The sequence below is a fragment of the Glycine soja genome, chromosome 3 (genome assembly GCF_004193775.1).
Source record: "Glycine soja cultivar W05 chromosome 3, ASM419377v2, whole genome shotgun sequence".
NCBI lineage: Eukaryota > Viridiplantae > Streptophyta > Magnoliopsida > Fabales > Fabaceae > Glycine > Glycine soja.
In genome coordinates this window covers 31,730,791-31,756,057 of record NC_041004.1, presented here as the reverse complement: position 1 = coordinate 31,756,057, position 25,267 = coordinate 31,730,791, and the positions used below count along the sequence as shown (strand labels likewise).

Here is a 25,267-nt window from a genome sequence, read left to right as displayed (position 1 = left end):
GTAACATCACTTGTCTCAAGGATTTAATCACAAAATCACATTTCACACCTTCATACTAATCACATGTTCAGAACAATAAATCTCAAGTACAACACAACATCTCACACTCACACAATTCATTACCCACCATCACGTAACAAGTCACAGTGATCATTACACAGACGTTACACAACAGATACACTAAGATTCAATCCTATATGAAATGTGGTATCATGTCAATGAAAAACCTCATCAGCCGCCTCAGAGTACATGACAAGACATACTACACATTGGTAAGTTAGGTCACCCTTACTAGGTAAAATCATAGGGAGACTATTAGTCGTCATTTATGACTAACTTTTGTATAGAAAAGTTTTATAAAATGTTTGTCTTTTCCCCAATTTATGGTTATTTTTGTAGGATTGTACATATTTTTAGGTTTAGCTTAATTTTGTTCAATAGAAATGCCCAACATTATGAATTTAATGTGTTTCAACTTCAATTTCAGGTAAAAAGGATGAAATTTGTGAAGGCTAGCAACTGGTGTCTTGCTAAGCGAGGCTTGTGCGCTTAGCGAGAGTCATGCACTAAGTGAGGCACTCAGCTCGCTTAGCGAGTTGGGAGAATCTGAGAAGCATCTGCGTGCTCAACGCGTCATCAGCTCACTCAGTGAGGATTTTGTCTCTTCATGCGCTAAGCGCGCCCAACTCACTTCGCAGATAATCACTAACTTGTGCTAAGCGCGAAAATGGCGCTAAGTGCGCCTTCGAGGACAGAAAGCCCTTTTTAAGGCTGAAGTTGGAAAAATAAGAGAAAGAGCGTGAAAAGAAGAAGAAAGAGCGTAACAGAGGCGCAAAACATAGCAAGGAAGCCAAAAATCTCAGCTTTCAAGAGGATTGTAGGTTTAGGAGTAATTTCTAGATTCCTAGAGGTGGAGGAGACATCCCCACTACTGTGTAATCTGTTATTTTCTTCTTAAACCCTCATCTTGTAGCTTAAAGGTGCTGCCTTGTGATGGAAGACTAAGTATCTCTGTTGGGAAATTCTGTTGGAACTTGATGTAAATTCTTAACTATCTATTTAAATTTGTTTTATGTGTTCATTGCTTTTATCTGCACTTAATTATTTCATGGTTTTGGTCTGATCACCCATTGGTGTGTAAAGTTAGGATTTTTAGCATTAGAAAATGTATTAATCCTTAGAACTGGATAGAGCAGGGCTAGATAACTGCATTGCTAGACATAGAGTGCAGGGTTTTAGTTTTTGTTATGTTGTGATCATAATGTTGTTCAATTAGGCTAAGTTCGGCGAGACATTCGAGAACGAGGTTTAATTAGAATTAGTCCATTCACGCGAGAAATCGGTGATTGGTATTTTAGTCTTCAGTATAGAACACAGAAATAACATTAAATAGAGAAAAATATTTTAGTTACATCAAGCGCTCAGTAAAAGGACCCAACATTTTAATTATCTGTTTTCTCTCTCGTTTTGATAAGCGTATTTGTAGTTCTTTTAGATTTACAGCACATACATCTTTGATTTAATTTTGTTTACATGGCTTTATATCAATGTCTGCTAATTGAATGAGAGTTCACCAAATGAAACAAGTTCCCTGAGATCGATACTCGGTTCTTACCATTTTATTATTACTTGCACGACTCGGTACACTTGTCGGTTAGATTTACGCACCCATAATAACAAGCAACACCGAGGCATGAACAAAGTTTTGGTGTCGTTGCTGGGGAACTTCTTCCCATTTGGAGAACTATAGTTTAGTTTGTAGGCATCAATTCTTTATTCGTTGATTATTTGTTTGTATGAATATTTAGTTAGTTTAGAAATTTGTTTTTTTTCTCTTGAATTGGTTAACCACTCTTTTTGCTAGTGCTTTGTATGCGCCGTAGATCTTTTGCAGGTGATTTGGTTGATTTGGACTTGGAGATTGAAGCTACTTGCTGAAGAAACAACGCAAAAAGGCGGAGAAATTTTTTTGCAAGAAAGGGCAGTACCATTTCTAGAGGAACCTCGATCTTCTGAGTCGTCTTCTAGTTTTCCAGAAACAAGGGAATCCAAAACTGCAGTGTCTGAAGCCGACATAATGGCTGAAGAGAAACCAAGAAGAGTAACCCTTGAAGACTACTCAAGTTCTATTGTGTCGTAGTTTTTCATTAGCATTGCGCGGCCAGAGGTTCAGGCGTAAAACATTACCTATCCACATTCTTTTATTCAGCTGATACAGGACAATTTGTTTCATGGATTGTCAAATGAAGATCCTTACGCGCATCTAGCAACATACATTGAAATATGCAACACAGTGAGAATTGTTGGTGTGCTAGAAGATGCTATTAGGCTCCACTTATTTTCATTTTCACTATCTGGAGAAGCCAAGAGGTGGTTGCATTCATTCAAAGGCAATAGCTTAAGGACTTGGGATGAAGTTGTGGAAAAATTTCTGAAAAAGTATTTTCCTAAGTCAAAAATTGCAGAGGGAAAGGCTGTTATTTCATCATTTCATTAGTTTCCCGATGAGTCATTGAGTGAAGCCTTGGAACGATTTCGTAGCTTGCTACGGAAAACTCCAACTCACGGATTCTCCGAGCCTATCCAGCTTAATATCTTCATTGATGGGTTGAGGCCACAATCAAGTTACATCAAGCACTCAATAGAAGGACCCAACGTTAAAATTATCTGTTTTCGCTCTCGTTTTGATAAGCGTATTTGTAGTTCTTTTAGATTTACAACACATACATCTTTGATTTAATTCTATTTACATGACTTTATATCAATGTCTGCTAATTGAATGAGAGTTCACCAAATGAAACAAGTTCCTTGAGATTGATACTCGGTTCTTACCGTTTTATTATTACTTGCACGACTCGATACACTTGCTGGTTAGATTTACGCACCCATAATAACAAGCAACACCGGGGCGTGAACAGAGACCAGTCAGGGTCACCCTTTTTTGTAAGAATGTTCCAACCATGTGGGATCGATACAGTCTTAAAGGAGCACTCAGACCGGGTCTATTTACCCCTAAAGCCTAGACTCTGAAGAGTCCGTTAAGGCTTCTCCTTCTTGAATCAAGACCAACCTAGAAAACATTTTAACACGCAGACTCTATCTATGAACTATACAAAACACATGACTCCTCAATTAATCTCAAAATAATTTTAACTCATTGCGCCTCAAAGTGATTAAACTCGTTAGGTTCTCACAGTGGATCCTATCACAATACTCGTCGCCCTTAAAGGGTCTTACAATCGTGTGATTTTACGGTTCATAGTTCACAACTCAATGCATGCAATACTTCACTACACATGTATCTTACAATTCAACACATACTCAATTTATCATATAAAATCAACCTTAACCACAATGTTATAATCCCAAACAATACGTTATCACACCTCATGAATCATATACATATCACACAATATTAATATATACATGGCACAAACACAAACTTTACCTATGAACTATGCAATAAACACAACTACTCATTTGTTTTCAAAATCATTTTAACTTATCGTGTCTCAAAGTGATTTACCTCGTCGTGTTCCCACAATAGATCCAATCACAATAATAGTCACGCAAAAACTCGTTGCCCTTAGAGGGTCTTACAGTTGTGTGATTGTGCAGTTCATAACTCACAACTCAATGTCATCACTTTACACTTCACAATAACATGTATAATCATATTGAGGAACGTATTAATCCCACACTTGCTCACAACACATGTCCCATCACACTTCTCACTTACACATTATCACTTCTCATACATCATATATATATATATATATATATATATATATATATATATATATATATATATATATATATATATATATATATATATATATAATATCATACAATAACAATCTTTCAACATTTAAGGCAGATAATCATTCACTTATTAATTCGGTTAATAGCATAAAAAATGTGATCACATAATGGGGAACAAAACCCCTCAATCAATTTCAAGAAAACATGCAAGAATCAAGAATTCTCAAATTTCTATGTTTCTAACATTCAAAGTCAAACACTCAATTAAACCATCCAATTCCTATCAGGGCATCAATTAACCCGGCAAACATGAGAAATTTGTAGTTATCATTGTACAGGTAAAATTGAAGCGCATAAAAATACTCCAAAATTAACCTCAATTGCGATAAACTCATCCCTTACTTCTAAGCAGACTCACATGTGTAGTCTGGCAGCGATGGCGGTGTCTCTAGCGATTTCCTAACATTCCTCAAGCTTTTCCTTTGGTTGCTTTACTAGGGTTTCCCAACGTTAGAGAGAAAGAGAAGGGATTGAAGTCTTAATTTTACTGTCTCAGTGTGAAGGTCATTTCTCTCTCTACAAATATTATTTTGAAAATCTGAACGGTGGAAATGAAAGAAAGTCATTTCCAAAGGTTTTGTCCAAATTTCAGGATGATCCAACAGTTAACAAGTCCGATATCTTAATTTTATTGGGATAGATTTGAGTGTATGCGAAAAAAGAAAGGATTTTGAAAGAGTAAGAAAAGATAACGAATTTGGGAGGAAGAGTGTAGAGACTTATGGTAATTGTAAAAACTGACCTACTCTATCTATATTTAGGGTACTCTGAGGCTATTATTTACTCTATTTTTTCTTTATTTTATTATTTTATAAAAAAAATTCTATTTTACTTTTTCATTAAATAAATAACTAATTAAAACATCCATTTATTTTCTAAAACATCATCTTATTCTATTTATTTTCTAATACTATAAAATCCTTATTTTAATTAACAAAAAATATTTGCTCTAATTTTTTAATTTCTAAAAATTTTATTAATTTTTAAATAAAACTCATTTTATTTATTTTACAAAAAAAAAAAAACTAGATGTTACCGTTGATGCAGGTGTTAAGGATGTTCCTAGCTTCATCACCAACCTGAGAAGTTTGAGAAGGCTTCAAATATAGGCAACACAAGCCATATTATTCCAATCATAGACCTTGCAATTATTAACAAAGATCCAAGTAACCGCCTAGGGCTTGTTGATATTGTGAAGAAAACATCTGAAACATGGGGTTTCTTTCCGGTGGTCAATCATGACATCCCTTTGAGTGTTCTAGTGGAGATGAAAAATGGTGTCAAATGGTTTCATGAGATGGATACTGAAGCCAAGAAACAATTCTATTCAAGAGATAGATCCAAATCCTTTCTGTATAAAAGCAATTTTGATCTATATGGCTCACAGCCATCAATCAATTGGAGGGATTCTTTTTGGTATTTGTATTATCCTGATGCCCCCAAACCAGAAGAAATTCCTGTAGTTTGCAGGTATGTATGTGTATCAATTATGTGTTCCTTCAAATAGGTTTCTTTCAATATGTTGTAGCTTGATTAATTGATAACTATGCCCCTTATGGTAAGAGGTTTGATCTTCAAGTTTGTATGTATAGTAAGTATCTGCTAGATTGAGAAATTAGTACTATTCAATAGATCTTGGTACCTTGGGAAATTAGTATAAAATATGAGGAAAAAATTATGCACAGATAGTGTATGATAGTTTTACATTTTCATCCAATCATAATTCATCATGTATGGTAAATTTGTTGACTTTTAGAGTAGCCTTAAAAAGTAATACAATAATACCAATAGTGGTTTGTGATTGGATGACAATATAAAACAACTTCACACTATCAATGCATGGTCATTAAACTCCTAATAGTTCATCCTAAAAAAAGATAGGTTTCATTCAGGTTAAAGTACACAAATTTGGAGGCTTAAATTTATAAATTTGTTAATCAAAGGTTGTGTTAATCTGCGACTTGTGTTCATTTTAACATAATATAACATGTTAAAAGATGAAGTTTGAAAATTTTAACTACTATAGAAGCTAACTGACACAAATTGAAAAGGTCTAAAATTGAATTTCAACCCTTCTGATTGATTGCATACTCTTGCAGAGATATACTGCTGAAATACAGGAAGCACATAATGAAACTTGGGATTTTACTGCTTGAGTTGTTTTCAGAAGCTTTGGGTCTGAGTCCAAACTATCTGAAAGATATAGGATGTGCTGAGGGGCTATTTGCTCTTTGCCATTATTATCCTTCATGTCCTGAACCAGATTTGACTACGGGAACCACCATGCATTCAGACAATGATTTCTTCACAGTGCTTCTCCAGGATCATATTGATGGCCTCCAAGTAAGATATGAAGACAAGTGGATTGATATACCCCCTTGTACCTGGCACTTTCGTAATTAATATCGGTGATCTTTTGCAGGCAAGTTTTCAGTTATTTGGTTATTTCCTGCAACTTTTATTAATGTATGATGGATACTAGTTACATCTATGGCTTCATTTTCTAAGGGAAGTTGGGAAAAGATAAAAGTTAACTTAAACAATTGATCATGGCACGACACTTACGATGAAGTAATAAGAATTTGTCCTGTATAATGTATTATAAGCTAATGCTACTAAAATAGGACAATCACAAGAGTGCGACAGAACAAATGGGACTTACATGAATTTCAACCAATAATACAAAATATGCTGGGAGGAGTATATTAGATAGAGTGTGTTGGAAAGAATGTATTAGAGAGAATGTTGTTAGCATTTCTTGTAAGGACAAACCATGCCATTTGAAATTATATTGTGTATCCAATCTTCCATTTTGCTTCATTGCTAGAGATGCTATATTACTATGTATTTCTGTGCCTTATAAGTTTCCTTACTGTATGAGTAAATTGAGTACTTCTACATAACCTACATCCCTCAAACCCTCAATGATCTCACCCCTAAACAAACAATAGTATATGCATATATCCCCATTTTGTGGAGGGAATGTCAGCTACAAAATAGCTTTCATTTTGCCATTTTCTTGTTATAATTGAATGATAGAGTCAGAACCACTCATTTGATCCATGTTTTGTTCCCACCTAGTGAGACATGACTTATTGTTTTTATCTATTGTTATTTGAATGAGCGTTATTACTTATTAGATGTAACCATGTAGCCAATTTGTTTGTCTGTTCGAATTACAGTTTATAACAAACGATAGATTGAAGAGTGCTGAACACAGAGTGATTGTAAATCATGTTGGTCCCAGAATATCTGTCGCATGCTTTTTCAGTCCAAGTGCCAAGGCATCCTTAAAGTTTTGTGGACCTGTAAAGGAACTATTATCAGAAGAAAATCCTCCCAAATTCAGGAACACTGGTGACTATGAAGCCTACTATTTTGCAAAAGGACTGGATGGTACTAGTGCCCTTACACATTACAGGATTTGATCTAGGAAATGTACAAAAGGAAAAGCTCTGATGGACATGGTACATGACTTCTTCTTCTTTTTTTATCGGTGGAAATTGAACACCATACCAGGAGGATTTACAAGACTCACACACCCGTGTTTAACCAACTGAGTTAAACTCCCTTGTTAAATGTACATGAATTTATGAAAAGGCAGGATAATTAATTTGTGTATATATGTATGACATCATTGCAATATAGTCCTTTAAACTCCAAAAATTATGTACGTTTACCTGAAATAAATGAGAAATTTTCAAAATTAAATAGACCTCTCCCTCTTCTCTTGGGTTACTGTCAATTTTTGCTTGCTAGTTATATTTGTCCCAATTATTTCGAGACGAGTCAGTTATATCTCGGGGGACTTTGCATTACACTGGGTAAGTCCTTGATGGGGCAATGTGAATTCGCACATCTCAGACTAATTTTATTTGTGATTAATTGAGTTTTACGAGACAGAAAGCATCCTGTACATGTTTGTGATCATTTAAGTTCATGGGCTCAAGAGGGTCGTGGTTCTTGTACTATCTATACCAACAAATATTTATCTAAGAGTGATTTTATGGAAGCAAGAATTGGTTATCAATCAGCATGCTTTGCTTGGAAGAGATTGTTTGTTAAGAAAACTATCCCAAAGGAAACATGATAAAGCATTAGATAAGAAGTCAATTAGAATCTAGAAATCTTATTGTTTGCCACTCCAACTAGGATCTAGGGTGGGAGCTTATGTAGTCTCCCAATATGCAATCTGGTTTGTGTGCATCTAAAGAGAGACAAATAAATCATTTTATGAAATTTGGAATATTTCTATGCAATTCTGTTAGTGTTACTCATTTTTTAGCTCAATCATTTTTATTCTCAAACAATATTAGAAGGTTTTGTTGTTGTTAGACCACTCATCAATCAGATAGAATATGATGCCAAATAACCCCCTCACGTAATTAATAATAAACTAAAGTAATATATAAGGGTGGATAGGTTAACAAATCCCTATATTATATATAGAATGTAGGGGTGTAATTTAAATAATTATATTATTTTATAAATTAATATAGAATGTGATTTTTATTGATCAAACAATTGATTTATATCTATATATTATCAAGATTGTATTTGTCAAATTTTTAAAAAATTAAACTGTAATAAGAACATAATTAAATGATCCAATATAATTTAAAAAGTTTATATTATGTTAGTTTTAATATCTATGAATGAGATAACAATTTTTTAGACTAATATTAAATTTTGTATATATAATTTATGTATAAAAAAATTAATCAAACAATTTAAGAAAATATTATTCAATTAAAAGTTATTAAATAATATAATAATTTATCAAAGTTATACCAATTTAATTTGATCTCTCTTTTCTTTATATATATATAGGAGTGAGTAATATATAGGTGATTCTTTGATATGATGTGATAGAAATAGAAAAAAAATGAGAGTTTTCAAATATCATTATTCTTGTATATAATCAAATTAGCTTATCCAATTTTCTGCAATGTTTTTTTTATCAATAAGGGCAATCCCGAAATTTTTCTTATATATAATATAGATTATACTTTCTTAAGAAATACTTTCCGTTGTAACCAACAACGAACAACAAGATGAGTTGACGATTTTGTCAGCTCATGTGACATTATATATGCAAACCAATTATAAGATGACTCAACTATTTTGTCTAATTATGAACGTTTCACAATCCAAGAGAGATGGGGTGACCATTGGGACCGTTTCTGTTGCAGCTTGCTCTAACCATTCTCCATCACACATTAACTATTAGAGCAGTAGAATATCCAAAAGGATATCATAGACCAATCTAAACACTTGTCTTTTTCTCTATCTTCCTTGGATCTTCTACTCATACTTCTAGTTCCAAGACAACTACTAATAGAAGAAAAATGGAAGTGACAACTAAGCCAGAATATGAATTTATATTGAGTGAACGCAAAGCATTATATTTGATGAAACAAAAGCTGGTGTGAAAGGGCTTGTTGATGTAGGTGCTAAGAAGGTCCCTATCTTATTCCATCACCAACCTGACAAATTTGAGAAAAAAAGCCTCAAATTTAGGCAACACTTGCAATGTTAATTATTCCAGTTATAGACCTGGCAGATATATATGTATATATATATATATATATAGACAAACGCCACGGGCTTTCTGACATAGTCAAGGAAGCATCTGAAACATGGGGTTTCTTTCAGGTGGTCAATCATGAGATCCCTTTGAGTGTTCTTGAGAAGATGAAAAATGGGGTCAAAAGATTTCATGAGATGGCATGGATAATGATACCAAAAAGGAATTCTACACAAGAGATAAGTTAAAATTGTTTCAGTATATATAATAGCAATTTTGATCTGTACAGTTCACGGCCAGCACTGAAATGGAGGGATACTTTTAGGTGTTCATTGTATCCTAATACCCCCAAAGCAGAAGAAATTCATGTACTGTGCATGTATGTATGTGCATCAAGTATGTTACTTCAGATAGGTTATATTCATGTCAATGTACACAAATTAATTTGGAGCTACGCTTATATATTTGTTAATGAATGATTATGTTAACTCGTGACTTGTGGTCATTTCTGCATAAAATCTACAAAGGATATATGGCAAATGAGTAAATTGAATTTGTGCCTCCAATATTTATTTTTAGGGTTAACTACTCCTTTAGTCTAAGAGTTACAAAAGTTATCTCTTTCAATACTCATACTTAAAAACATTTCTTTTTAATCTTCACGTGTATCATTTTTAATTCCTTGTAATCCTCATTATAGAAATTTAAAGGAATTAAAATACGAAAAAAATATGTACTTATAATTTAAAAAGTTTTACATAATCATACAATCACAATTTATCATATAAGATATGTTTGCTGACTTTTAAAATAATTATCTTAAAATAATTCAAATAATAAGTTGTAGTTGAATAATAATATAAGTGTGTATATATTAAACTTTTAAAATAATATGTCTGAAGACTAAAAAAGATGAAAAATTATGCGTAGACTAAAAAGAGGTATTTTTAAGTTGAGGAACTTAAAGGACAAAAATTTGTAACTATAAATGAGTTACTAAATCTTTTTTTTTTATTTACTTTTATATTAAAAATAAAATAAAATTTATAAATTTTTTATTATCTTTACATGTGTTAAAATCAAAGTATGAAACATTAAACTATTAAAGTTAAAATAACTTTGTATGAATTGATTCATAATTTATCTCTTTGTACCAATTAAAATGAGAAACGTTAAATTCCCAATACACTTTTGATAAGTTTCAATAGCTTTTATAGGAAGTTCCTTATTCCTTTTACTCAATTCCTGTATCCATTGTTATATACAAACAAGCTATGAAATGGTCTTCCTAGTTATAGATCATATATTGACAGGATTTGGGTACATTGTAAAGTATTATCACCACCAAATCTGTAACCAAAAATGAGAATCCAACGATCATAATTGACTGTATTATTAAAAAGTAGTAAACATTATTTATATTTTTCTTAACAAGTATATTTAATATTTTAAGAATACATAAATAGTGATGTTATTCTTAGTCCATTTAAAATAAAAATTCACATTTTTATGTATTTTTATTAACATATAATAATTATATGTTATGATAAGTATGACGTAAAAGTAAAATTAAGAAATAATCAACTTATATAAATATAATTTATGCTTTTAAACAAGAATTTTTTTTATCATGCTTTCATTTTTCTAATGATCTGTGGTTTTATATTTATTTAATCTCATTTTATTTTATTTTAAAATTTCCAAATTATTTGAATCGATTTTTTATCTAAATTTTAATAACTTATATTATAGAAATATTTTTTTAATTATCCTTTTTAAACTATAAATTATTTACGATGTTTTATTTAAACTAAAAAAATTGTTTAATGTACAGAATAATTGTCTATTTTTTATTATAACTCACATTTTGTTCGATTAAATAAGTTAAACTCTCTTAATATGACAATATTTGTCAAAAAAATTCTCTATCAAACAACTCAATCTATGTTTATTTTATCTTCATGCATGATTTTTTTTAATTGTCTATCAGCCAACAATTGATCCACATTTAAATTTTTTTGTACAGATGAAGAAGAATCATTATTTCAAGATAATAATATTTATTAAAAGTTAATTTTATTAAAATATTTTTGTTAAAAAAATAATCTTCAACAGTCCATCTTTTACCTACATTGAATACGGTGTTAGTTAGTTTATAAATTATAACACTAACATATATTATTCAAACCAATTGAATCAATTGAGGTAGATGCTTTTGATATTTTTTAATCTACATGAATCTTAACCATTAATGCATAACTTACATAAAATATTAATTGAAAAATAAAACAGTCAAATAGAGAAGAATGTATGGTGACAGATTAAACTGCACCTCCTGCAGTTATTGCCCAGCTGCAGAGGATCCGTATGTCAATAAGAAAAATGGATGGATGGATTATTTTTTTTATAGTATTGATATAAAATATTTATTAATAATTAATTTTTATTGGAGAATTTGACTCACTAAGTTCAGAAAATTTTTTCTATTCTAATTATATTTTTTATGTATAACATTTAAATCTGATATCTTACTTAAAATAATTGAATCTAATATCATTCATACCAACAACTAATAATATTATTGGTAGAAGATGAATGGAACTAAGATGAAAAATCAAATTAAAATTTCACTAAAAATCAAATTAAAAATTCACTAAAAATCTTTGGCAACATAATCACAGTAATGTGGGAACCATATGGGACCCAGTGAATTACATTTGTTGAAAATGCGTAGCATTTTTAGGAAAATATTGAATGACAGAAGAGATAACGGCTACATGGGACCCCCTTTGAGTCCTTTTGTGTCCTCTTTGCACTGCAAACCCATATCCAGTAACACCTTTCTTCCCTATCTTCTCCATTTAAGCCGATTCATCAACTTTTTAGTCTTTCCTTCAACTTGAGATGCCCCTTTTCTCCACTCACTTTGTTTCACATTGCTGCTAAAGCAAAACTCTTTTTTTTTTTTTTGTTGGTTCACCATACAATCATACATAGCATAGCATATGATGATGAAGAACAACCTCAGTTGCTGTGTGTTGTTGCACTTCTTTTGTTGTTGTCTCCTTTTGCCAGCTCTTGTTCTCTCCCACCACATCCATGGTAAGTAAAGTTACATTCTTTTCTTTCTTTTATGTTTTTTCTTTTTGAACATTTTTAAGTGTCTATGAGCATTTTGACTGTTATTTGGTTACAAGGACAATGTAGGCATGACTGATAAGTAACAAGTGTTGCCCTTGATTATGTGTGTTTTTGTTCTCTATTTTTGGTGATTCTGCAAGGTTGTTCTGATCTGGGGTTAGTTACTTGTACTTTTGAGATGGTTGGTATAATGAGTATTCCAAAAGCTCTGCTTAATATAAGTTCAAACTTGTTTTTGTCATTAAGCTTTGAAAGTTTCCATCTTGTTCTGATATTTGTCTCTGGGTTTAGTTACTTGTACTTTTGACATGGCTGGTATAATGGGTATTCCAAAAGCTCCTTAATTTAAGTTCAAAATTGCTTTTGTCTTTAGGCTTTGAAAGTTTCCATCTTGTTCTGGATCTTTGATTCCTTATTGGTATACTCGTTTAATGAGAGATTTTAGTAAAGGCTTCTTGTTAGTCATATATTAACTTGCCATGTTTCAAATAGATCTGTCACTGCTTAAGTGCTTGTTTGTGTATGGTTTCCTCGTAAGGGTCCTTGCTTATTTATTAGTAGTCTGAAATTTTGCTGAGGATTCATGCAGCAGTTTTGAAATTAGTGGAAAAATACGGGGAATCAGTGTGATAGCTGATAGAAGTATGTAGAAGAGAGCTTCAGGATGGAAATCAAATACTTAACTTCTAAATATGTATTTGGAAATAGCAAGGTTTAATATTTGTATATTGAACTTACAACATTCAGCATTGGCCTATTTGTGCATGTTTCCATTATTGTTTTTAATGTTGTTTAACCATTTACATATCCAGATGTTCAATTTCAATCCCTTTGTTTATTTGTTTATAATTTTAAAGCATAACACTAGATAGATTGCATTGGGAAAGCTGTGGATCCAGGTAATTTTTTTGGACAGTTGCAAGTGGTCCAACATTAGATCTTCTATTTGCTTGATACCATCTTGAATTTGGATTGGACCTAACTCAATCCCAAAACTAGCTTATTAGATGTGGATTGCCCAAGTCTCTATTAGCTCTACTTTGGTTATATCTATAGTCGACATGGGATCTCAACAAGGTATGGTGGTATGTAGACTAGACTTGAACTTTATAAAGCCTAGCTTAGCCTAACTCACTTCCATCCTTAATGTGTGCCTAATCCTATCTATGTTTAGAAGCTAGATTGACGAGTTTTGACAGAAGGTTGAACTCTGAATACGATGCCTTTGAATTAATTACTGAATTTCAAGAGACTAAATCAGTCAATCCAAATTCTTTTTCAATTAATGTGATTTAATCTTTGGCTTCTCTGATTCAGAAGTTGAGGAACATTCCTGCTGCTACGTCTTGCATGACCAGATTGTTTAACTTGTAGAATGCTCAAATATGTTTGTTAAAATGTCACATTGGTTTCCTTGAGAAGCTAGATTGGTTTGGCATCTTTACGATTAAAACTAGAGTGTTAACCACACTACTTCTAAGGGTTTAAAAGTTAGTACAGTACTTAATGTGTTCTTACATCATCTAAAGAATTTATCTCTAATACCAAACATGAGCAACAAGATGATGTAGGAAATTGAAGTATTTGAGGTATAATGTGAATATGTATCTTCTTTTTTTTATAACCATTAGGCAATGATGTTGATTTTTTTAACAATCATTTTAGATGCCAAAGTATTTCGTTGTTATACTGACAATAGAGTCCCATTTAGGTTAGCAAATCTATTTTGTAAACCCAATAGGCCATGTATATATTTTTTTCTGTTAGACTGGTTAGAAATAATTTGCAGTGGAGGATGCACTTCTACTGAAAAGCACATATCCATCTATGGTTTTTGGTAGAACTATGGTGTTGGTATCTGCCCAGGAATACAAGTAGGTCAGTAGGTAGAACTAGAAGACAAATTCACTGGAAAGGTTTACTTCAATAAGGACATATGGTGGAGCTATGCATCAGTTTTTCAATGATTCATTTTATTTAAATAGTGTCAACAGAATCTGGTTCTGTAATGTATTCTTAATTTGGTGCAAATTTGAATCATACTTTCATCATATATGAGGAATCAATCTGAAGATCAAGGAAGTTGAATGGAAACAGTATAAACATAATCTTCATGCATATGTATGTGCATGCACATTTACTATATATCTCTGAAATCAGCTGGTTGTTTTCTCTCGCAGGAAACCCTGCCAGTGACATAGTTGACATTATAAACAAGAATCGAACGGATGAAAAGCTTCCTCGCTTGAATGACAGCCCTGGTCTAGGGTGCATGGCCTTACAATACGTCGAATTATGCAAAGGGAACTGCACTGAAAACAATGTTGTAAACTGCAGACCTCCTGAAGATGACTTCACTGAAGTATTTGCTCCCAACTGCGGTGTAGAGCTACCGACTTTTGGCACCATAACCGGACACATTGTGGGCTGTCAAAGAAAGTATATCGAGCCATTGCTAGTGTTTTCTGAAGTTCTCATTAAAGATAAGAAATCGTTGTCTCTTCTGAAAAACAAATCACATACTGAGGTGGGAGTTGGCCTGGTTGGACTCCACAAAGGGCCTTTCTTTTGGTGTGTTTTGTTTAGCAATGGACAGACAAACACTACATTTGTGCTTGAAAATCGCGGTGCAGGAATCCAGCAAAAAAAGGGGTGTTATAGTGGGAGCACTACTCCATGCAGTGGGGGGCAGAAAAGTAGTGTTGCATTTTTTAACATCTTTTTCATGTGTTATGTGTCCATTTTGCTGTTTAAACTTTTGTAATCAACTTACAATAATGCCAGATCTTCACGCGACAATTCTTGAATTGGTTTTCTTTGTTTTGGTCATTCTTTTAAATTGTTTACTATGTGTGCTGTGTTTCACTTGTGATTTTTATGCTTAAGGCAGCTTTTCACACAAGCTTTGTGAAGATAAAATAATAGAGGCTTGGCGCCTAACAAATTTTATAGATTAGTTACACTTTTTTGGTTTCTTTTTTTAATTAAAACTAGAGGAACTTGCAAATGTCACACCTATTTAACAATCTCAAAATAAGTCATCTCAAAATTACAGCATATGTTCGACAATAGATTTGCTGGTCAAGATATTCTTTAATTTGGGTCCCTTTAATATGAAAATGATATTGATGGAGTACTTAAATATTAGAACTGCTGAAAATTTAGAAGTAGAAAAGCAAGCCTTTCAATTGCTTTGTGGTTGTGGTTGAAGTTTTGTTACAATCTTTGACAATGTGAGAAATTGTGACTTGTGTGGTTACAATTGCGGTCGCAAACAGTAATTGAAAGCCATGGGAGGAAGTAAAATACTCAAGGCATAATTGACTTCTTTTATCTTGTGGAGCTAACTGTTTGGTGGGTGTTGCTAGGCGCACCAGCCATATTGCTTGTGTGCCCCCAGCAATAAACGGGTATTCCGAAAATATTCCTACCTGATTTCTTCTTTTTAAGTTTTTTTTTTTTACTGTAACACATTCATTCGTTCATTTTCTTGGTTTCTTCTAATTTTTTTATTTTTGTGAGAGGAGAGGTGCATTGTGATCGCTTGGATCGAGATGAAAGTGTTACGGAGGTATGTTGGCAAGTGGTGATTGTTAACGAAAGTACGTTATTTATTTATTTTTTATTTTATGCGTAATATACGGATTAAAGAATTCGTAAGTTATATCAAACTTACAGATTCATTAATCCGTATGTTTTATATAACTTACGGATTGTCAATCTGTATAACTCATACGGATTGGTTAATTCGTATAAGTTATACGGATTTATAATACTATTTTTAATTAAAAGAAATATTTATTGTTTTTAATTTTATTAAGTTATAAATATATTATTTTGATTGTTATAAAAATTAATGTGTAAATAAATTATTTGTTTATTTGAAATGTAATTAGTATTATTATTTTAAATATTTTTAAATAATTATAGTTTGATAATTAATTTGTAAGTATTTATTTTTATATTTTAGAAATTGTATTAATTGTAAAATATTTTACACTTATAATTTATGTATAATTTATTTGAGTTGTTGTGGTCTAAAATTGATTATTTTTTGTGATTATAATTTCATGAATTAGAATTAAGTTCAATAATATAATTTATTTTAGTACATATGGTTAGGTTATAATTTTTTATGTATTATATGGTTATCAATTTTAAGTAAAAAAAGTTGATGTTATTGGTTTTTAATATATAGGGTTATCAATTTTAATATTTTATATTATTATATGCAGTAAAAAATTACCTAGAGTTTTGCGTGATAGTATATGTATGGTGCGGTTAGGGATCGTTTGTTTGTGATTGAAATTTTTTAATATCTTGTTAAAATAGAAGAAGATCAATGGATACATGATAGTACAATGTCTGAAGAAGTTGATATGAATGAACAAAATGAAGACAAAGCTGGTGTGAAATCATAACATGTTGATTGTTATGATGCGTTCAATATTTCTCAGGTACTAATACGATTTTATGTTGTTAAAGTAAGTTATTGAATGCTTGTTGAAGAGTAAAGATGTTTGGATTGCATTGTAGGTGTTTGTTACCTGTGATGATGTTTTGAATTCGGCTCGAGCTGTTGCTTATGAAATTAGTTTTGTGACCGTCATTATGAGGTCATACACAAACACTAGTATGAGAGGGACTTCATTTGTCTTAATTGGTTGTGAAAGGAGTGGTCAATATAGGTCCAAGAAGAAAGATTTTGTAAGAAGAGATACATTAGTTGGACATCCATACGATGGTCGATTGACTAAGGATGAAAAGATAATTATTGTTAATATGACAAAGTCAATGGTGAAACCAAGAAATATTCTGCTAACACTGAAGGAGCACAATGCCCAATAGTTATACAACAATCAAACAAATATTCAATGCAAGAAATGCATATCGTTCTTCCATAAGAGGCAGCGATACTGAAATGCAACAACTAATGAAGCTTCTTGAACGAGATCGGTATATTCGTTGGCATATATTAAAGGATGAAGATGTTGTACGTGATATCTTCTGATGTCATCCTGATGCAGTGATGTTATGCAATGATGTAAGTTGATATTTTCGATAGATAATACCTACAAAACAAACAGGTACAGGCTCCTATTACTTGACTTTTTGGTGTGACACCAATGGGGATGACATTCTCTGTTGGTTTTGCCTATTTGGAAGGAGAATGCTTAAATAATGTGGTATGGGTTCTATAATGGTTTTGAGGTCTTTTTCTCAGACGTGATGCCCAACCTGGAGTTATTGTTATCGACAGAGATCTAGCATTGATGAATGCAGTGAAAATTGTATTCCCTGAGTGTATCAACTTGTTGTGTAGGTTTCACATTGACAAGAATGTCAAGGAAAAATGTAAATCTCTGGTTGGACAAAAAAATGCATGAGATTATATGATAGATGCCTAGGGGAGTTTGGTTGATTGTCTTTCCAAGGATCAGTTAGATGATTGCCTTAAAAAGTTTGAAATTGTTTGTTCACCAGGGCCAATGTTTGTTGACTATGGTAACCAAACATAGATAATTCCCCACAAAGAAAAATTTGTTAAAGCATGAAAGAATAAGGTGATGCACTTAGGAAACACAACAACAAATAGGTATGAAAATTGTCATTTTTTATTAGGGTTTAAGACTTAATGGATAAAAATACTTGTATATGTTTATTGTTTTTTGTGTATTTCATATGCAGGGTTGAATTTGGTTATTGGGCTTTAAAAAGACTATTACAGAATAGTCTTGGAGACCTATGTAGTGTTTGGGAAGCCATGAACAACATGATCATGCTGCAACACACTAAAATTAAGGCATCTTTTGAGACAAGTACACATGTGGTTGAACATGTTTTTAAAGTTACCTTATACAAGAGACTACTTGACATGGTATCAAGGTATGCTATAAATTAGATTGTTGCTGAGTTTGAGCGTGTACATTATGATGGCAAAAACCCTTCTCGTTGTGGATGTGTCATGAGAACTACTCACGGTCTTCCATGTGCATGTGAGCTATCTAGATATGTTGTTGATACCATACCACTCGAGACAATCCATATGTTTTGATAGAGGCTAAGTCTTTCAAACCAAGGGTTATCTGAGTCCGAGGTTAGCATAACAAAAGAGATGAAAACCATATCCAAGCGGTTTGAAGAACTTGATATTTGTGGCAAAGTTACTCTAAAGAGTAAACTCCGAGAAATTGCCAAGCCTGATCTAAACTCTATATGTCCTCCTCCAGAAAAGGTCAACACTAAAGGTGCTAAGAAGAAACCAATGACCAAACGTCAAAGATCAACAAAGCATGATCTGTCTTACTGGGAGTATGTTAATGCTTTACATTCTGTGCAAAATAGTAATTCTTCAGTCAAACGTAGTGCATCATCATCAGACCAAGCAATTCCAAGAAGGACTATGTCGATGTTGGATCAACTTCATCCATGCATTCATGATTCCATTGAAAACATTGTCGATGTCAAAGCTGACAGTAGTTGTGGATATCATGCAATTATTGCGTTATTAGGTATGGTGAAGATTCATGGTCTTTGGTGTGCAACCATTTGCTTAAAGAACTTGTCATATTTGAGGAACTAAAGTGATCCCTACTTGTTGATGGATTATCCATGGTATGTAATTTTTGTTATTTTTTTAGTTCAAATTTAGTTTAAATAAATGTAATCATAACTATAACATGCAAGTTACCATGGATAAATGGATGAATATAACCGATATGGGATGTGTTATCCTTATTTCTCTGTCTTTCCAACAAAACATGACGTTTTTTCCTCTTAGAAGTCAATCACCAACAAATTCTTTGTGCATCGCGTAATATGTATCAGTCATGTGTATGACAATTATTTTGTTTTTTAATTTATGAAATAAACTGTGTTATAATAATTTGGAATTGTTTGTGCATATGTAACATGTTTTTTTAAGAGATTGTTGTCCCTTACCGCCTCTAGCTTTATTATGGTCTAGACATTGTCATTCTCATGCAAAGCAGTGGTCAACTCCATATATTAGTAGAATGTAGCAGTACAAAAATTTGTTGATGTTGAAAACAGACTATGTTGATTTAAGTGAAGAGTGAAGATTTAGCTACTTATGTAATTGTCATGTACTACATTAATATATAATTATTTCGTTGGAAATTCATAAAATTATCTATTAAACTTTACTTTGAAACGGTTTAGGTATATTATAAAACCTAGGGTTTAGTGTTACGCGCGTTATTAGAGTTAACTACTACTTGAAAACCAGGGTTTAGTGTTAATTCAAAACTCATTAAAAATTTTGTTACGTGTGGAATATAGGGTTTATGGTTTAATTCATGACCTATAAAAAAGATGTCAAATAAAATTGGTAAAATAAAAATGTTGTCAAATAAAATAAAATGATAAACATTGTCTACACATTTCCTAAAAAATTTTAAATGTCTTCATACGTCTTCCATATGCTGCCTTCGTCACGACCGCACATATATATTGCGATCCGCAGTCACACCTTTAGCGATCCTTAGGTAGTCTTCCATGACATTGTATGCTTCTATGCCTTCAGTCATTATCCTTAGGTTGAACAACTGTTCCAACCTTTCAGCTATTGCTTGACAAGCCTTTTATGACATTCACAACAACAAATAAGGTTTATACATATTGCATGTTTAAATAAAATGAATATCAGAGTAATATGAATATATATATATATATATATATATATATATATATATATATATATATATATATATATATATATATATATATATATATATGTTACCACTACATGAGAAGGTGCATGTGCAGGTGCTTCTTTCATAGCTGTTGTCGCCACCGGGTACTGAGGAATATATGGTTCCACATATGTGTCATCTAACACGACAAGTGGATGTCTAACTGGATCCTTGGGTTGTGCCGGCCTCATGAAGGGATGAGAAATCATGTAGAACCAGTGGATGTAGTCTGGTGCACACTTTCTAGGCACAACACAAATCTCACCCACCGGTGCAAGGTACTTAGAGAAATGCATTCATCTGTCGTCAATATCTTCTAAGCATAATCTTAAACCCAGAGAGTGTGGAGGAATAGTCTGAATATACCCAAACTGCCACACAACCCTCTTTAGTTGGTGTATGACAACAACTAGACCCCATCGGATATGTTCGAAAAACAAAGAAATCAACTCGAACTCTCTAACTGCACAGTGGTCACCATAAGGCATCCAGCAAACGCCATGAGACGCCAATCGATCTAGACGCTTTCGATACGTCAACACTGGTAATGCCTTCCCAGAGGTCCAGCGGCAGACACATGATTTTCTTTAATGATAATCTTCAGCAGTAATTGCTTCAGCAACAGATGGAAAATGTTCATAAATCCAACACTACACATATTTTCAAAACAAAAAAATTAAATCAGTACAATAGTCAACATCAAAGAACAAAAAAAAAAATCAATTATAATTACCCGTAATAGTGTGATATATCTGGAAAGTTGTCTACTACTGCTTTTAGACACATCATTCAAATTGTTGTACATATGCTCTAGGACGACAACTCCCCATATGTAGCTTCCGCTCTGGGTGAGGTCTCGAAAGGCGTCCAAGAACACCACATGCACGTGTGTTACACTCTTGTTAGCAAAAAGAGTACAACCTAACAAATGCAACAGATAAGCTCGAGTTGCTACAGTCCAGTGCGTGACATCACATTTGTTACGATAAATGTCTCATAGCCATGATAGTCGAATATATGTCCCATGACACTGTATTGTCTCAGCTCTTGCTTCATCTGCACTCACTTCAAGTAATTTGACTAACAACAACACCGCTTCATCAACATGAAGAGTCTCGAAACTATGGAAGGCGCCTGTATGAGCAGATGAAGCAAAGAGGCTCCATCATCGAGGGTGATAGTCACCTTTCCTATAGGAAGATGGTAACTGCACATTTCCTTGTGTCACAACTCCGTAAAAGCCGATATAAGTCCCCGATCTCTAGTGTTCAAGGAGCATGCAATCAGATGATTTAATCCTGTGGCAGCAATTAATCCTTCAATCAGGTCTGCCGAATTTATGAACCTTCCTTCCATGGGAGGATAGATTCAATTCAGGACGATCCTAAAAAAATTAAATCATTTTAACAATAATAACAAATACTTATTAAAATATAATTTACTTAAAAATATAAATACCTCCTCATTCCAAATAATGACTACAACATGATTAACATAGACAGTCAGAACTGATGTGTCATGCGATCTGCCTGGAAAACCCTGGGCATCATTAACTTCATCATCAACAACTATTTCTTGAGGTTGTTTGTGGACCTCGTTAGTTGCGTCATCCACTTGATGAACATCCTCAGCAACAAGAGCAACTTCCCGTTGCCAACGTGTAGATACCGTGGGCCTTCGCCGCTAGGGAGTTTCATCTTAATCATGATTTACTTTTCTCCCATGGCTCTTCCTATAGTCCTGTCTAAAGCCCGACCAAAACCTCTAGTTCTAATACAAATTTAAACCATCATAACAATTTATGTCAAAATTTAAACAATAATTCAATCAATTACTATTTAATAATTCATAAATAAAAAATTAATTTATATATATATAATTAATTTTATGTAATCAAAATAAATTCTTTATTAAAAAGCAACTTAAAAAAACACTATAATTAATTAATTAGATAAAATAACAAAAAATATGTCTCCTTGCCTATTATTTTTACAAAAATCTAATATATAATAGTTCTATTAATATATTTATAATTTAAAAAAACAACAACTATTTAAAAAAATCATAATAATATATTTATAATTAAAAAAGAATAACTATTTAAAAACAAAATTCAAAATAATATATTTATAATTAAAAAACAATAACTATTTAAAAACAAAATTCATAATGATATATTTATAATTAAAAAAACCAATAAGTATTTAAAAAATAAAAATCATAATAATATATTTAGAATTAAAAAAACAACATGTATTTAAAAATAAAAATAAAATAATATATTTATAATTAAAAAACAACAACTATTTAAAAAAATCAAAATAATATATTTTTAATTAAAGAAAAAAAATAACTATTTAGAAAAAAATTCAAAATAATATATTTATAATTAAAAAATAGCTATTTAAAAACAAAAATTAAATTAATATATTTATAATTAAAAAATAAAATAACTATTTAAAAACATAATTCAAAATAATTTATTTTTATTTAAAAACAATAACTATTTTAAAAAAATAAAATAATATATTTATAATTAAAAAACAACAACTATTTCAAAGAAAAAATTATAATAAATATTTATAATTAAAAAAATAAAACCATTATCTATTTAAAAAGCAACTTAAAAAAAACTATAATTCCTTAATTAGTTAAATATAATAACCAAAAATATGTCCCCTTTGCCTATTTTTTTTAAAAACAATAACTATTTGAAAACAAAAATAAAATAATCTATTTATAATTAAAAAAAATATGAATTAGATAATCGTATGACTTATACGAATCTTTGGATGCACCTAACAACACCCCACCCCTATTTAGTTGGTGCTTAGTGCTTACAGAACTACTTATCCAAAACTTAAATTTGTCACTCAAGTAGTTGGCCCAGGATGGGAAATCATATATAAATGCTAGTTGGAGTGAAATTTCTGATGCTATAGCAAGTGCCTACTTATTCTTAATGTTAATGTTTGAAGCGTGAATGTTTACTTCATTGGGGCCTTGTGGATTCTTATTCCTTGCATGATGACTGATGATAACCAATTTTTTTTATGTACACTCTGCACCTCCAAGTTGCTTCCTGCATCCTTTCCAGAATTTTTTTACCTTTCCATTTGGTTATTCTGGAAGCCAAAAAAGGGATGCATTCCAAAATGTAATTTTACATTCGGGATTGACCTTTTCAGAAGCCACAAAGGAGGTGCATGAAACAACTTGGGAGGTGCACGAAGCAATAGCCGTCTGTGCTATATAGAAGGTGGCAGGTTTTCCACTGTTTAGAGAAATTTGTTCCTCGGTAATTACCTATGAATCACAGACTCTAATATGAACACTATCCTTGGACATGACTAATGCTCAAAGTGTAGGACACTAGTACACTGCATTTATGTACACAAAGAGAGGTTCACTATGGGTTCCCTTGACTTGAAGACACATTATTTCCCCTCCAAGGCTCCCGGCCACTTTGAGAAACAAAAGGGAGACTAGTTTTTCCTTATTTAGATTTATATGTTGCTTTGATCTACAATAGTTTTAGACTTATTAGCTCATTTACAAGATAAAATGAACAAAAAAATTGACTTTACTCCTTTTAATATAACCTTCGGTTCTTATAGGAAAAACAAAGGGAAAAAGGAATTTTTGTTTGTGCTATTAATTCATAGACTTAAACTTAGTATGAAGTAGAGTTAAATAAAATGAATTTTTACCTTGTTTTGTGCCATACATCAATTCGGTTTTCATAATAGGAAACAAAAAAATTAACTTTTTTGCTCCTTTTAATATAAGCTTCGGGTTTTATCGGGGAAAAAAAGGGAAAAAGGAATTTTTGTTTGTGTTATTAATCCATAGACTTAAACTTAGTAAGTAGTAGGGTTAAAGAAAATGAATTTTTACCTTGTTTTGTGCCATATATCAATTTGGTTTTCATAATGGGAAAAAAAAGACAAAGTTTTGTGTCTTTTAAACTCCAAAAGTTTAAAATAAAATTAGACTTAGGATTAAAAAGAAATTGAGTTTTTAATGATTATTTTTTTTCTTAATTAAAGATTATGTATGGGTGTCCTCTAATCTGTTGGATTTGATATTGATTTCCCTCACGATGTGTGATTGTCGTTAACCCAATTTTTTTTTGCATATATTAAATATATCATTTTCATTCATTTCACCACTGAGTCAACCTTTTGGGTTACTAAACATATCTATAGTTAAGCAACCAATATGTTTTATTTCAAATCTTCACTTAATAAAATAAAATGCAGCATTTAATGCTCCAATTGATACTTGCTCGAGATGCAAAAAGGATGTCATTTACTCACATTGATTGTTGAAGTCTATTGAAAGTGTTGAAATTACAAATTTTGTAATGAACTATCTTCTTTTGCCTTCATTCTCTTTGCATTTAATTTTTTTAAGTTGTAAAACTCTTCAAACATCTTATAAATCTTGAGAGAGAAAAAAAAAAGTTTATTTTGTAAATTTCTTTGTAAAACAGTAACTTTTTCTATATGCATTCAACCTCAAACAAATATTTTGATTTGTTCCAGAGCCCAGTAATGATTTATGGAAAACAATAATTAGGTTATAAGCTTGGAAAAACTTTTGTAAGAGTTATAAATTTATTGAATGTTAGTGTAAACTTGGTGGATTATTAGAATTAAACATAATCTTAATGGTAAAGATAAATTAATAAAATTTTTTACTTATTTTATTTATAAATATTTAATGGTTATATTATATTTTAATTTGAATTTTAAAAATTTTAATTTCAACATCTATTATTTTTAACCATGATCTAACGATTATTATTAGTTGTTTTTATATTCTCACTTAATTTTTTTCCTCAATAATATTATATATATATATATATATAGTTTGCACAAGATGTGCTAAAAAAAAATACAAAAGAAGACCATAATACATAAACATTATAGCCCAATCATCCGGTCTCCACCACCCCACTAACATAGCAAATGATCAGAATCTTAACCTATACAAGTGAAACATTCATATGAGAAGATTCAGCACTTACAAACCATAACCACAAGGCAGATAGACCGAC

General features: G+C 31.6%; 1 protein-coding gene and 1 pseudogene across 1 annotated transcript; both read left to right on the top strand.

Annotated features, from left to right (window-relative positions):
- Positions 1-212: 212 nt before the first annotated feature.
- Positions 213-6,783, top strand: LOC114405136 (annotated as a pseudogene).
- Positions 6,784-12,131: 5,348 nt separating this feature from the next.
- Positions 12,132-15,319, top strand: LOC114406454. The gene is made up of 2 exons (XM_028369160.1): positions 12,132-12,451; positions 14,671-15,319. The coding sequence occupies exons 1-2, from the start codon at positions 12,355-12,357 to the stop codon at positions 15,252-15,254; spliced, it is 681 nt and encodes a 226-aa protein (XP_028224961.1). The 5' UTR covers positions 12,132-12,354; the 3' UTR covers positions 15,255-15,319.
- Positions 15,320-25,267: the final 9,948 nt, after the last annotated feature.